The 16,448-nt window shown below is 40.5% G+C and overlaps 1 protein-coding gene across 4 annotated transcripts in view; it reads left to right on the top strand.

Annotated features, from left to right (window-relative positions):
- Nucleotides 1-16,448, top strand: part of LOC127569394 (amyloid-beta precursor protein-like) — a 145,469-nt gene that overhangs the window by 112,274 nt on the left and 16,747 nt on the right. For all 4 annotated transcript variants that reach the window (XM_052013998.1, XM_052013996.1, XM_052013997.1 and 1 more), the window contains 5 exons: nucleotides 5,598-5,731; nucleotides 5,939-6,013; nucleotides 6,325-6,483; nucleotides 7,994-8,122; nucleotides 10,934-11,033. In XM_052013998.1, coding sequence (XP_051869958.1) covers nucleotides 5,598-5,731; nucleotides 5,939-6,013; nucleotides 6,325-6,483; nucleotides 7,994-8,122; nucleotides 10,934-11,033 — 597 coding nt within the window. The remainder of the gene's footprint in view (nucleotides 1-5,597; nucleotides 5,732-5,938; nucleotides 6,014-6,324; nucleotides 6,484-7,993; nucleotides 8,123-10,933; nucleotides 11,034-16,448) is intronic.

Here is a 16,448-nt window from a genome sequence, read left to right as displayed (position 1 = left end):
AAATAATACTAAACCCAAATTGTTCATCCTTTCCTGCGGTCCAGATAAAGTAAGCATCTCGGCTGGCTTAGAAGAAATTTCAATGTTACGATAACGACTAAACCAGAATAAAGTGACCTTGTGCAGCTAACTAATTCTCACTGAGGACTGGGCACCTCTGGCACTCTTTGGGTTGCATGTTGCTAGTGTGTAACTAGACAGTTTGTACCTGTTGCTCAATAACTTTAGTGTAGCCTTAAAATTGGCAACTTGTGGCAGATCCAAGTTCTTCGTCCTGTACCTACTACCCAATTCTCCCTCAAAGTTCAGATATTTTCTGATGAAAGGTCTCTGACTTAAAACATTGACCACTTATCTTCTTCCAGTCTTCCAGTGTTTTTGTTTTGGATATTTTCGGTACTTCATTTGATAGTGAATGGTCAGTTTTTAATCAAGTTACATCTAAAGACTGTTGTTGAACATTACAACATCTATACATTGCCATTTTGTTTTAGTTTTTTGCCTTACCCTATTCTTACCTTGTGAAAATTTGCTATGCTTATTCCAGGTCCCTAGAGCTGTGAGGCAGCAACACTAACGAATGCACCATCATGTTGTCCTTTCTACAATGGTTGTGATATTGAATTAATAATTTGGATCTTATTCTAGTTTGACCTCTTTAAAATAAATATATCAATATATTTTTTAAAAAGTCCAACTAGTGTTCTTCAAGAAAGGAAACCTACCCCTACCCAATTTATCTACTTGACTGTTCCCAAACTAAATGGTTGCCTCCTTAGTCTCTGGAAATTACTCAACAACCTCATTCAGTTTCTTTGGCAACAGGAATGAGATGTGAACAAAAATGCACCACTGCTAGTTTTAGCCACATCACTAAATGCAAATAAATTTAAATATTTAAGTGTTTAATGCATGGGTTTCATAGTATGCCTGCTTCATGATTTAAAATCTCCTTATAAATGACTCTTAATTTTGAGCGTTATCTTTAGAAGATAAACAATACTCTTCAGATAAGGTTTATTACCAGTATGGTCCTTAAATATGTTGCACATTCTCATTAGACAGTCCCTCTGGGTAAAGAGGTGGCTGATGAAGCCCAATGTGGGTAACGAGGTACTTGGCTCTCTCCTCTACTATTTATTTGACACATGTTCTTGAGTTTCTCAATCACAGAGCAATGTTCTTCTCCATTTTAAGCAACCATGAGCTCAGGATTTGCACAGGTCATTGAGGATGCTATAATTCTTCAAAGCGCCTTTTGAGAATGTCCTTCAATATTTCCTCTAACCCTTGGCCCTCTCGTGCAAGTGTGTGCATGAATGTGTATGTGTTGAGAAACACTTGCATGCAATGCCCTGTCCATGCAGTAGAGCTATTCTTCATTTGTCTTTGACAATGGGTCCATATAACACCATGGTTGTTGGAAGCATAATGGAGAAGTGATACAATATATTCCAGTCTACCATAACTCATGAAGGTCATTGATAGGGTGAATGTACTCTGTCATTTTCCCAGTGTTGGCGAATTGAGAACTAGAGGGCATAGGTTTAAGGTGAGAGGGGAAAGACTTAAATGAACTTGAAGGGCAACTTTTTTTTACATAAATGGTACTATCTATGTGGATTGAGCTGCCAGAGGAAGTGGTTGAGGCAGGTATAATAACAACATTTAAAAGAGAGTTGGACAGGTACATGGATTGGAAAGGTTCAGAAGGCTAAGGGCCAAATGCTGGCAAATGGGACAGGCTTGGATGGGGCATCTTGGTTGGCATGGACCAGATTGGCCCAAGGGCCTGTTTCTGTGCTGTATAACTCTGACTCAATGACTCATCCATACAAGTTGTGATTGATAGAATTGACTAGCAAATAACAAAGTTCCATATTTTACTGAACGAAGCTGTCACAACAAAGTGCACTCATGCACAGTAGGAATGTGCCATTAAATGTAAACAATCCAGAATGTGGCCAATAGATCCCCCTTTACCCCTGGTTTTCTGGTGTTGAAGGAAAGCACCAGACCCAAATTTGTTTCGGGGGCAAGAGAGCTCAAGTGACTTAAAAAAAACAAATAAGCCTGCATATTGCTAAAGGTATTGAGTAAGTCGTGTAATGTTATCTCCAAGCCCAGTTATTTAGTTTGTAAATCAAATGGTATGAGACAATTTTGCCTCAAGGTTCACTACACAGTTTTTCTCTGAGGTGAAATTTGGTTTCCTTTTTCTTTCCTAGAAGGGAAAGAGGTTCTGCAGACAAATATCCCAAACGATAGATATGTTTAATCTCGATCTCAGATTTTTGGCAGATGTTCAAATTTATAACTGACCTGAGACGGTGATTTGTCTCCATTACAGCTTCAAACACTTTGCAGCTTCAAAGGCTCAGAGTGCAGCATTCAAATTAATTTTGGGAATATGATGTCAGAAAAAATAGGCCTGCTAGCAGGTAGGGTTTATGAAAAAGCTAAGAAACATTGGCCCAGTTGAGGTTTTAAAATTTCATTTGAAAACCAGTATGCAATGCCAGCCATTGTGTCATAGTAACATAGCACAGAAACGGGCCCTTCAGTCTGTCACGTTCTGCCAGCCGTCATGTGGCCATCTGTACTAATCCCATTTACCGGCACTTGGTCTTAGCCTTCCACACCTTGGTGATTCATGTGCTCATCTAGATACTTAAATGTTATGAGAGTACCTGGCTCCACCACCCACTGGGGCTGTGTGTTCCAAACCACAACCATTCTGAGTGGAAAAATTTCCTCCTCAGATCCCCTCTAATCCTCTTACTCCTTACTTTAAACCTATGCCCTTTAGCTTTAGACACTTTTGCTCTGGAGAAAGGTTTCCTACTATCTATCCTATCTCTGTCCTTTGTAATTTTGTATACCACAATCTGGCACCTCCACACAAAGGGAAAAAAGCTTACCCAGTCTCTAGTCATAAGTGACACTCTCCATCCCTCTGGTATGACTGTCCTCCTGTCATCTGGTATCTCACCTCTGGTCTGCAAGGTTTAAAAACCCCTTTCAGGGCCCAGCAATCTCTTCCCTTACCTCCCATTGCAGCGTAAAGTAGATCTCATCACCTGCTGAGGAATTATCCACCTTCAAGCCTGCTAAGACATTTAGTACCTCCTTTGTCATGTATTGTGGCATTTAACCTTTCTTTTTCCCACACCCACCCCCTCTGCCCCCAAATTTCTAAGAATTCTCCAACATCCTCAGTGAATACAGATGAGAACTATTTAAGACCTCACCTATGCCTTCTGGGTCCATGTACACAGACACATTGGTTCATAATGGGCCATATTCTCACCCTCTCTCCCATAATGTACTTCTAAAATGCATTGGGTTTATCCTTGATCTTGGCCAGGTGATATTTTGTGCCCCTTGTTTTGCCCTCTTTCTATACATTTATACTTTTCTTTCTATACTTCTGAAAGGTCTTGCCTGTTTTCAGTTCTCTATACCTACCATATGCTCCCTTTCCTTTATTCATCCCTTGATATGCCCTGACACTCATTCTCTACTGGGTCCATTTTCTTTTTCTCTCGATTTTTCAAGCCTCAGTGCCTCTTTCTATAAATTCCTTATCTAAAATTTATTTTGTCTACATTTTGTTCTTGCATGATCCCGATTATTTGCTTACCTGGACATCTACAAAACTTCTCTGTTCTTCTGCAGGATTGGTACTGTCTCCTTGAAAAATACCTGCAGGATTTTTCCTTTTTTGTTCCCCCTAGGAATTCTAAGCTGCCATTAATGGTAGATTTGTAGAAGCTAGCATTGTTTCGCATCCCTGCCCAAGTGGAATGCCTGAAAATGTTTTACTGAAAACGTTCTTGAATCATAGAGATTAGGCTTGTCACGTGGGATGTACATGCGTTCTTTGTTTCTTTCCCCCACGTCACACTTCAGTTACCTTTTTGTAGTTGACTGGTTCCTTTGCTGTTGGCTCGGTTCCTTGGCAAGGATCAGTATTCCAGAGATGTTTAGCATCTTGTCTTTTCCTCAACCCACTTTACGTTTATAGCTCATTCTCATTTGATTTCTAATCTTGTTCGTCGTGGAGGGGGGAGATAAACAATACCTAATTCTTTCAATTTTTTAACATGCCCTTTTTTTTTGTCATTATTGTAAGGGGTTATTAAGATTACAAATCTTCCATTTTTTAATGGACTAAAGCTGCACTAATTCCAGAAGATGTTGGGTCTAACAGGCAGTTTGGATACCAAATATTTATTTTATGGTCTGCAAAAGGGAAGCAACGTAGCAAAAGTAATGTACTTCAGCAAAAGCAATGATAGATTCACTGTCTCATGGAACATATAACCTTATCAGCCTATCTAACTTCCAAAATATGTGTACAATCTGCCTTTTTCTCAGATCAGAATATGTGTTTTGCTTCGGGTCAGATCATCAGCTAAAGCCGTGAGGTGACTTTTTTTTTGCAGTATCTGCCAGTCGTCATTTATTTTCCCACAAACAGCAGTCTGCATTGATGCTGTGCTTTTAATGTTGAACCTAGCCTGAAGCTTTGCTCTTCTGAAGGTGGGCTCTGCAGAGCTGTAAATTCCCCGAGTATAGGATGCAAGTATATTGATCAAAGAGATAATATTACTCTGCACCTTGCATTCAAACTAAGCCATGTGGTGGATGCTTCCACTTCCCTTTGCACTCCTGTCTGGATAATATATGTGCATGTGTGCTGAAAGAGAAACTCGTGTTTTTAGTGAGGCTGGGAGCTGATGTGAATGCTATTCATGTGTGAAATATTTGTATCATAAGAATGGGAAATTGCTTGCGAGTTTCGATGGAGGCATATGTGAACATCACACGTTTTGAACTTTGTGATAGTGTGGTGAATGGCAATCTTTGATATGGGTTTTTGGAAAGATTTTGACAGTTCCAAACAAAAAGACCTTTTCAATGTGAATTCACAGTAAATTGAGCTAATAATTTAACACTACGTGTCGGTAGTTTGAATTGCAGGCAATAAGCATGCAAATAAACTTAAATCAGTGCAAGTTTTGGAGGAGAGCTAAAATTAATACCAGATGCACCTACTAAGTGCAAGCTTTAGATAATGTATGGAACGCTGACTTTATTAGAGGACACAAAATTATTTTAATCCTTCATAACAAAATGGGTCAGAATGGCGTGCTTTTTGACCACCATGTCAGTGTTACCAAGGAAAGCAATAAAATGATCTTAAAGGAGAATTACACTATAAAAGGATTAGACAGAACTGAGGGAGATAAAGAATTCCTGGGAAAGGGAGCCGTGTGTCCCTTTCAACACTGCGTATGTATGTGCTGGAATTAATATAATGGTATATTTGGAGCTAAGGAGAAACGGATGCCCCAATGGAGCACCAAACCATAACCAAACTGGTCAAAGAAATACTGCAAAATTTCTTCTTGAGGAACTTGAATATAGATCAAAGGAAATTTGTTCCTTGTATTGCAGAATGACAAGTGTAAGAGCCCCCCAATATATGATACTGGTATTAAGACTCTGGATTGAGTTGGGCTTTCAGCTTGGGTTTTATAGGGTCGGAACACTTCTGGGTGAAGACATTTCTTTGTCACCTTTGCCTTTAGTCCCCACAACAGCTGCCAGCACTCCAGATGCTGTTGACAAATATCTCGAAACCCCTGGTGATGAGAACGAGCATGCTTATTTCCAGAAGGCCAAGGAGAGGTTGGAAGCCAAGCATCGAGAACGTATGTCGAAGGTAGTGTATTTTGCTTTGTAATCTGCGATTTATTAATGGTGCATATTGGGTTTAGTTGATGTCACCAATTTTAGCATGTTTGTATTAACTACGTCCAGTGTGCTTGCACAGACGAATGTGTACTCAAGCCCTCTTAAAGGATGTCTAGTTTTAAATTTTGAGAAGTGGAAATTGCAAACTTTTTCTAAATGCATTATTGCTTTTTAGATAATGAGGGAATGGGAAGAAGCTGAACGTCAAGCAAAGAATCTGCCCAAAGCTGACAAAAAAGCTGTCATTCAGGTAAATGTGTGTCTTTTCCTTCTCCTTGCTGCAGAGTTCATCTGTTTGAATAGGCATTGCTTTTCTTTTAAAGCATGGAGTTCGTCTTTGAAAGAGAATTAAATGCATGACTTGTTTTAATACTTTAAATCGCTGAGATTTATTCTGCATATGTGTATTAGAAACCGGCACGACACAATTGCACCTTTGTACGTTAAAGCTTGCAGCCTGGGCTGTTACTGTAAATTGCTGCCTGCAGTTTACAACCCCTCGAATTAAAAATTGGAAGTCATTGACATTTATTTTATTGGGAACCTCTTGTGATATTCAAGCGCTTCCAGGAGATGGTGGAATCGCTAGAGCAGGAAGCAGCAAGCGAGAGACAGCAGTTGGTAGAAACCCACATGGCAAGAGTGGAGGCCATGCTGAATGATAGACGTCGTATTGCACTGGAGAATTACCTCGCTGCACTCCAGGCGGACCCTCCACGGGTAAGTGTGGAACTCTATGGAGAGAGCAAAACTGTCCAATAGGAACTGGCATATTGCTGGAGACAGCCAAGGGCACCAAGTTCTAGAGAATTGAAGCCTTTGACTTGTACTTTCTGGAATATAATCTTAAAAGAATTAATAAAATGTCACTGCTATTTAGAAGTTTGTATTAGCTTAGTAAGATAACCTGCCTCTTTTTTAAATGTATGATCACCCTGGTTCTGGTCACCCTGTTATAGGAAGGATGTGGAAAGGGTGCAGAAGAGGTTTACCAGGATGTTGCCTGGATTAGAGGGTATGTGTTATAAGGAAAGGTTGGACAAACTTGGGTTATTCTCCCTGGAGCGTCAGAGGCTGAGGGGAGAAGTGATAGAGGTTTTTAAAATTATGAGAGGCATAGATTGAATAAAGAGTTGGAATCTTTTCCCCAGGGTTGAAATATCAAACACCAGAGGACATGCTTTTAAAGTGAGGTGGGAAGTTTAAAGGCAATGTGAGGGGCAAGTTTTTTTTTCATGCAGAGAGCAGTAGGTGCCCAGAATGGGTTACCGGGGTAGTGGTGGAAACAGGCAGTTTGGTGGAGTTTAATAGGCATTTAGATAGACACATGGATATGGATGATACACAGGAGGAGGACATTTGGCATAAAATGGCATCAAGAATGGTACAGCATCGTGGGCCGTATGGTCTGTCCAGTGCTCTGATTTTTAAGGAACGGTGCAGGTAATCAGCTACACTATCACAAATCTGTAGGATAGTCCCTGTACTTTCTTTATGCATTCTTGGTCTAGTTCCAACTCTCCTGAGAAAAAGATGTCATTGGAAGGTTCAGACTTGCGGCCCAGGGTAAGGACCGGAGAGGTCCGGTTATTGCGGACCAAGCTCATTGATTTCCTGGTTAGCAGAGTGGTAGCTGTTTCAGATTGTGGCTCCTGTCCATTGCTTCAGAAATAACGCTTTTGAAGTGGAGGAGGAAGATCTGAGTAACTTGACAGGTGAAGGAGAATATCAATTCATAGACACCTTTTTAAAGCCAAGGCTACTAACCAAATGTTTTCATTTTATTCTCAATCCTGACCCATCTCAGGCTTTTCTTTTTGGTATTTCAGGAATTTGAGGCTGGTCAATTTGCCCTTCTGTGCATACCCTTGGGGAAAGGGTGGGATTTACTTGGTTGGGTTTGTGAACTATACATTCCTGAAATTGATTCTCTTCAGCCCAAGAAGTGCCGAGTGTAAAATAGAAATGACTGATTTGAGCTCGTATGTGCCTGGGAGACGAAGTGTAGTGGGTAACTGCGGTTAGTTGAATTCTGTGAAATCTGCATCAGATTCTACTTCATTAAATGTTAAAGGCCTGGTTTAAACTGAGTAATGACTTTATTTAAAAGAATCAAATGCATTCTCTTGAATATGGGTTTCACTTAAAGCTTTTATCTTGTGCTAATTTGTGCAAGGTTTTCAGCAGCAAAAGAAAATCCAACTGAAATAACTCCTCTGTTTCATTCTAGCCCCGACATGTCCTTAATGCGCTGAAGAAGTATAGCCGTGCTGAGCAAAAAGACAGACAGCACACCCTGAAACACTTTGACCACGTCCGTGTGGTCGATCCTGAGAAGGCCGCTCAGATCAAATCGCAAGTAAGAGCCCGATTGTAAATGTAGCTGAGTGATGTTGTGGATACCACAGTTAAACCTCCTTTGCAGATTCTGACTTTAAGCCAGTTGAAGAAAATTGTGCAGTAATTAAGTTCCAGGTTAACTTGTGATATACAAGACCGAAAGAATTACTTTCACAGGGTATGTTATCCAAACAAGATTTTCATTGGCTTGGTCAAGGTCTGAAGTTTTTGATCAGATATATTTTGGTCTTTTCCCTCTCCTTCACCATTCCCTTTTTGCAAGTGGAACTGCCAAAGAGTTGATGATAGAGAGATTTTTTTTCCCATTGGAGGTAGGAGAATGAGAGGTGACCTTAGAGGTGTACAAAATCATGAGGGGCTTAGATAAGGTGAATGCGTGCAGTCTTTTTCCCAGGGTTGAAGAATCAAGAACTTAGAAGGCATGGTTTAAGGTGAGAGGGGAGAGATTTGATAGGAACTTCAGAGGCAATTTTTTTTTGTTACAGAAAGGGTGGTATTTATTTAGAATGAGCTGCCAGAAGAAGTGGTTGAGGCAGGTAAAATAAAAACTTCTAAAAGACACTGTAGGTTTAAGGTGAGAGGGGAGAAATTTACTAGGAACTTGAGAGGCAATTTTTTCACCCAGAGGGTGATTCATATATGGAATGAACTGCCAGAGGAAATGGTTGAAGCAGATACATTAACAACATTTAAAGGGTACTTGGAACGGGTACATTAGATAGGAAAGGTTTAGCAGGAAATGGACCAAATGCGGGCAAATGGGTGGGCATCTTGGTCAGCATGGACCAGTTGGGCTGAAGAGCCTGTTTCCATGCTGTAAGACCACTAGTTGAGCAACCTAGGGTCACTCATTTGTGAATCGGAAATGTTGGGGGGGAGAGAGAGAGTTGATAAGCGAATTTAAGACACATCGGTACCCAGCTATGGGCAAGTTCATGATATGGATAGTTTGAAAACTGCTTGTGTCTTCTAATGCATTCATAGGCTTTTATTATCTTGAAAATCAATTGTGGCATCTCCTCTTAGAAAAGCTGTGGTACCAAAAGGATAAAACGAGGGAATATAATGACAGCAGCAGTGGGCTACCCTGAGTGCAGTGATTGAACATTTTGTGGTACATTTTATGTCTACCTTGGATTTCACCCAATGATTTCTATTGTAACATAGATTGTTGCTTTTAGACAATGCAAACTATGGTGGTGACAGGAAATATATAAAGCTGTTTTCACTTTATAAAGAAATAGAACAAGTGACTTTTTAGTCTAATTTGTTCTGAAATGTCTACTGTTCTGATACTAAAAAATTCCATAAAATTGGTGGTAGCCTGAACAGTTATGGCACAGGATAAACATTTGCTGACTTAAGCTCATCAGTTTTTACAGTTTAGAAGTGTCTCCTCTGAGGTAAGTGTATCCTTGGATAAGAAGACAAAATGTGTTCTTGCCAAAGCCAAGGGGTTGAGTGGTCTGCTCACTGCATCTAATTTATGTATAATTTCTGTCACTGCATAATTTGAACCCCCTCGCAACAATGGCTAACGTACCATGTGTCTTCACAATGCCTATTGTATATGCATATTAATTTTCTGTAATTTATTTAAAGCACCCCAAGTATCTCTGAATTCCAGCATTTACTAGTCTAGTGCCTTTTTTCAAAAGACATCTGCTTTTCCATTCTTCCTGCCAAAGTGTATAATTTCACATTTCCCCACTTTCTTTTCTATCTCCCCACTTATCCAATCTTAAGTACTCTTTGCAACCTCTTCACATTCCCTTAATGGTTTACTTTCCCACCTAGCATATTGTCAGCATATTTCAATGCAGTACGTTGGGTCCTCTTATTTAAATCATTAATTCAGAGCATTAAATTGTAAATTCTAGAGATTGTGGCAGTGATCCATGTGGCACTTCACTGATTGCATCCTGCCATCTTAAAAACCTCCTGTTTATTCCTACTGTTTTCTAAACTTGCCTAAATTTCAGCTAATGTTGCTAATTTCAATTTCTAGTCCTAGGAATCCTAATCTTTTATGTAGCTCCTTTTCTCTTCCTAAAATGTAAATGTACTATATCTACTCATTTTCCCCTTGTCTACCTTGCTAGAAACATCATCAAACTCAAATTTGTCAAATGTAATTACCCTTTCATGAAACTGTTGATGCTTTCTAAGATCATTGTGATTTTCCACATAACCTATTGCCATGTTGCTGATAATATATTTTAGTATTTCACCTGCTACTTATTGGGCTAATTGGCCAAAATTCCTGATCCCTCGTGCTTTTAATTTTAAAACTAAGAGTAATTGGCTACCTTGCAGTTCATAGAGATTTCTTAACATGCATGAAGGTTTGGAAGATCAAAACCAATTCATCACTCTCTCTCTGCAAACACTTTTTAAATCCCTAATCTGTAGGCCAACAGTTCTGGGGGCTCCAGCATTTGGTTCCATTAATTTCCCAATCTACCTGACTGGTTTATCTTTCATGCCTCAATTGGTTTTGTTTGCATTTAAGATCCTAGTTTTGGACCTAACCACATTGCCCTCAAACTTAAATTCGTCATGTTGTTATCAATCTTTCTCGGGGGATTTTTTTTTTTACCATCAGATTACTGCCTCTATTACTATTATCATTGTAGTCATCTGGAGTTGAAGATGGTTTCTAAATCATTGCATTCACAAGTGACACTTGGATCCTACTGTGTGCTTTCCACTTTCCTAGTAAAGGTGTTTCTCAATAATGAGAACAAGTGTTTCCATCTGCCCTGTGGTATCCAGACAAAAATTTCCACCTTTCACCTTTCCTTTATAGGTAATGACTCACCTGCATGTGATTGACGAGCGCATGAACCAGAGCCTCTCGCTGCTTTACAAGGTTCCATCAGTTGCGGAAGAGATCCAGGATGAAGTTGGTATGTTTGTTGAAATACAGCAAAACTAGATAATGCTGGAAACACTCAGCAGGTCAGGCAGCATCTGTGGATACATGGGTAGCATCTGTAGAAAGAGAAGCAGTTAAAGTTTCATATCAAAGACCCTTGATCAGAGAGAGGAAACGATTTGGTTTTAAATTGCAGAGAGGCTTGTGGAGGGATGGATAGGACAAAGGAGATATCTGTGAGATGAGGCCAGAGTGGAGGGTAAGTGGTAGATGAAGTCCTCTGGTTGATGTTAATGTGGGCAGTTGGAAAGAGAAAGAACATGAACAAAGCATGAACAATCAATTAACAACATTTAAAAAAAAAAACGACAGGCATGTGGATAGGAAAGGCCTAGAGGGATATGGGCCAAATGCGAGCAAATGGCACTGGCTCAGATGGGCTTGGTCCACATGGACGAGATGGGCTGAAGGGCCCGTTTCCATGCTGTATGACTATGAATGTAAAATCTGAAATGAGGCAAGAGAAAAAAAGAATGTAGAATCTGCAAAATGTAGAGCTCTAAGAAACGTCAGGCAGATCAGGCCCTGGTGGCGGAGAGAGGAAAAACAAACAATATTACAGATGAATAACTTGCAGCAGAACTGTCCACTTCTGATACAGAGAAAGCAAGTTGCCCAAAGTTGCAGAATTCAGTATTGAGTCTGGAAGGCTACACTGTGCTGAGGAGGAGACTGAGGTGATGTTCCTTTAGCATAAGCTGGGCTTTTGTATAACTGTGCAGGGATCACAACAATGCAGGAGTCCACAGATAGGTCAGAGTGGGATGGACAATTAAAATTGCAGGTCCAATACAGATTTTAGCAAAGAAACCCTGATATTGTCAACGAATCCACCAAGGGTGATGCTATTGTGACCTAGCAAACTGCTGGCACCGAGGTGGAACATAACTCTCAGAACAGCACTTCGTACTTCCCTCTGGACCATGACTCCATCACTGAAATCAGGCTATTGTCTCTTAAACAGTCACAGATCTAATTTTCTCAGAAGATCTTTCATCCACAATTTCCAGCCTTGAAATGTTCCAGCCTGGTGTAGCCTGCTTCTGCCTCCTGCCTATCCACAATCAGGACTATCTGGGTAGACCAAAAAGAAGGAAAATTGTCAATTATGTCAGCAAGCCAGAAAACCCCAGGTTTACTCCCCAGTCCATGCTGATCGCTGATGTCTCAGGGCAGTTTGGGAGAATTAACTGATTTGGAAATGCCTGGGTTAAGGAGAAGAAAAACCAAGCCAGTCCTCCTAGTCATTGTTCAATGGTCCTGGCTGAAAATGTGTACTATTGATTGGGTGGGGTCAGGATTGGTTCGCTAGTATTCTCCAAAGTTGAACAGCTGGTTCCAATGTTAAGCCTTTGTGTATGGAATGTCCACTTGGGCAATAGAGAGCTGCTGATGTTTGCCACCTCAACAAGATCCTGAATCAGTGGATACAGGAAGAGAAAGTTAGAGGAAAGAATATTTAGAAGCCTAGTTAAACCTAATAAAAAAAAAACTTCAGCATTGCATCGATTTAAGTTTAGTGCCACATTAAATCGAAGCCAAAATGGCAGATCCAATCAATAAATAAAATCCTTTTAAAGGAACATTAAGTAAAATTAATAAGGTTACCAAATGGAACAAACTCGGTGGCTTCTGCCAAGTCTTTAAGACGCTAGACATTTGGCTTCCATGAGCACATTGCCCCATTTCTTGGCTTGCTGCAAAAATTGCGTGAGCATTTATTGCACTTTATTAAATGCCTCTTCACTTTGAATATGGCTTTGCACCAATAATGTGACAGAACACAAAGTGAAGCTTGTATTTTAAATACAGGTAAATGTATTAAATTTTTCAAAAGTCAAATGTGCTGAATTTTTCATGATTGTAATTTGTGTGTTAAATTTACAATGCCATTATTATTGCTTAGTATTTTGAAACACCACCTTATCATTGTGCAGATGAGTGCTAGCTGTGATGGGATAAACTAATTGTTGCCTGCAGCACCGACATCGCATTCTAAACTAAGCCTGAAATGTTGAAAATAATTCTGCTTTGAACTTAGTGCTGTACTAAGAAAAGTCTCAGTGGAGAGATTGCTGCAGTGAGCTTACTACATTTCCCTTTGCAATTACAATGTTGTAAGTGTCTTCAGAAGAATATCTAGATGTAATTCAAAAGTCCAAAACCCATGAGGTTTTCTTTCTGATTTAACACAGTGAACAGAGTCTAACCAGGATACTTTTCCAAAGATCTGCTTTTTGGAGTTGGTTGCTGTCTACAGAATCACAAATAGCTATGTCAACTCAGACTGGCCAGATAACAATGATGCTCTTAAAGACCAATCAATGCTGAGTTTTGGATAAGTTTCTCTCAATTACTGCCCTGAAAGGATCTGAAAGTAAACCAGCTCTAGGTAATCGGCTTCATTCAGGTATTTATCTGAAATTGAAAAAAATCAATAATTCCCTAACCCAAAATCATTCATTTGATTATAGTAAATCCAGTCTGAAAGGAAAGGGCTTGCTTTATGTAAACTCCATTCATATTTCAGGAATTTCCAAAACATTTTTATGAAACTACTTCTGAAGTTGAGCTGTCATTGTATACTTGGGCAGGGAAATATGGGCAATTTGCACATAGTAGTAAAAACAGAAAATGGTCAAAATACTTGGCAAGTGAGGCAGTGTTTGTGAAGAGAAGAACTGGATTAACATTTTGATCCTTCATCAGAGCTGGTAAAAGTTAAAAATGAAGCAAGTTTTAAGGTACAAGGGAAGGAATATGGCATGCCTCCTTTATTAGTCGAGGCATTGAGTTCAAGAGTCAGGAAGTTATGTTGCAGCTTTATAAAACTGGTTAGGCTGCCTCTGGAGCACTGCATTCATTTCTGGTTGCCCCATTATAGGAAGGATGTGGAGACTATGGAGAAGGTGCAGAAGAGGTTTACCAGGGTGCTGCCTGGATTAGAGTGCATGTGCTATAAGGAGAGTTTGAATAAATTTGGGTTATTTTCTATGGAACATTGGAGACTGAAGGGAGACCTGATAGAAGTTTATAAAATTATGAGAGGCATAGATTAGTGGACATCCGGTATCTTTTTCCCAGGGTCAAAAAGTCTTAATACTAGAGGGCATGCTTTTAAGGTGAGGGGGAAAGCTCAAAGGAGGTGTGCAAGGCAAGTGTTTTTTTTCATAGAGCAGTGGGTGCCTGGAATGCACTACCAGGAGTGACAGTGGAGGCAGATATATAGTGTTTACAAGGCTCTTAGATAGCCACATGAATGTGCATAGGATGGAGAGATATGGACCATATGCAGGCAGAAGGGATTAAGTGTCATTAGATTAATTAGTTCGGCACAACTTTGAGTTGAAGGGCCTGTTCCTGTGCTATGCTGTTCCATGAAAGGCGCATGGGTGGAGAGGACAGAAGGGAAGCTGTAGGCTAGGTGAGATTGAAGGATAAAAGCTGTTGCCAGTTGAAGTGAAAGATGTATCTGGAGAAGTTGTAAGATGGAAAGGACAAGTGAAATCTGAAACAACAAAAGAGGAGAGAGGGGGAAAGGCAAACTGCTGAAAATGTGGGCTGATCACCTGAAGTTGTTGAATTTGGTGTTGACTTCTGAGGTCTGTAATGAGCCAGGTCAGATGAGGTTCTGTTCATGCTTTATTAGCACAGTGTAGGAGGCCAAAGACAGGACAGATTGGGAGTGGGGATGTTTTAAAGTGACAGGCAAGTGAAAGCTCAGAATCACACTTGCAGACAGAGCAGAGGTATCCTGCAAAGTAGACATCCCACCTATGATTTTTTTTTTGCCACTGTAGAGGAATCTACATGTGTACCAAATGCAGAAAGTAATACAAACAAAATTGCTGCTTTCTCTGCAGCTGGGTGAGTGGATCAGAACATAGTGGAGGAAACTGCCATTTAGAATGATGGGAGGAGAGGGGAGTGAAGGTATCTGATGGGCGTATCTTATTGGAGGTGTCAATAATTACAGAGGACAGTCGATAGAATATGGAAGTTGGTGAGGACTACAGAAGCTCTATTCTTCCAGGTGGGATGAGAGAAGGGTGAGAGCAGACATGGAGAAAATGGAATAAATGTAGTTGAAAGCTCTGTTAACTGTGGGAGGAGGGGGAAAGCCACGTGTCGGTAGCACTGACTTGGAAGGTGATGTGACAGGACCAGTGGAACTGGGAGAATGGAATGGAGTCCTTGCAGGAAAGCAGAGAGAGAGGTAGTGCAGTCAGGGTAGTTGTGGGAGTCTTTGCCCTTGATGTGGATAATAAGATAGAATAGGTCGAGGTAGGAGTCAAAGCTGAACCACTGGAGCAGGATGGAAATGGCAACAAAAGTAATTAAACTTTCAACTCCTGTATGAGAGCAGGTAGCAGCACCAGTGCAAAAAAAACAAACTGCTGGAGGGACTCAGTGGGTCGGACAGCATCTGTGGAGGGAAATGGACAGTCAACGTTTTAGGTCGAGAACCTTCATCTGGACTGGTTTTTTTTGCTCCAGATTCCAGCATCTGCAGTCTCTTGTGTCTCAAGAGCACCAATGAACTAGAATAAGAGTAGGACTGAAACAAGGAATGTTCCACACATCCCTGAGAGAGACAGGCTTACTTTGTGTCCATAGAACATAGAACTCCACAGCACATAGAACATCACAGCACAGTACAGGCCCTTCGGCCCACAATGTTGTGCAGATATTTTATCCTGCTCTAAGATCTATCTAACCCTTACCTCCCTCATAGCCCCCATATGGGTTCTTCAGAAGGAATCCATATGGGTTCCTTCAGCCACACATCTGATTTGCAAGAAGTTAGTACAGCTTTAGTAGCACAGCTAAAGGAGAACTTGTTCATCGTGAGAAGTTCCAGGTGAAAGAAGTAGGAGATGGAGGAGCACTGATTGATCCTCTGTTCAAGGAAGAAGCAAAGGGCCCTCAGACAATCCTGGTCTAAGATGAAAGAGCAGAGGGACTGACTGGATGTTCAATATGAAAATTAGGCTGCAAGTATGAAGAAGTTGGAAATAGTTAGTGGTAAAGGATGCCCAAAGTCCTACGGATGTAAGTGGGAAGAGACTGGACAAGGGAGGAAAGAATAGTCAAAATAGGGGGAAAAAAATCAGTGAGATGTGTATCTCAGGTATCTTATTTTTGTCCTTGTCTAGAATTCCAGATTTCAATTTACACATGTACGGTACATCCTCAGCACCCACTTTCAGACAGAACTACTGGCACATCTCATTCAATCTCCTGGCCTTCCTCTTCATTCCCTCCCCCCAACCCCATTTCTGTATAACACTTCTCATTTCTAACTTTTCCCAATTTTGATGAAAGATCCATCATAAATGTTGGCTCTGTATCCAGCAGACCAATATAATACTTAGCATCTCATGTG

This window comes from Pristis pectinata, chromosome 4 (genome assembly GCF_009764475.1).
Source record: "Pristis pectinata isolate sPriPec2 chromosome 4, sPriPec2.1.pri, whole genome shotgun sequence".
In the NCBI taxonomy this organism is placed as follows: Eukaryota; Metazoa; Chordata; class Chondrichthyes; order Rhinopristiformes; family Pristidae; genus Pristis; species Pristis pectinata.
The sequence above is the reverse complement of the archived record's forward strand: the minus strand, read 5'-3'. Positions and strand labels throughout refer to the sequence as shown.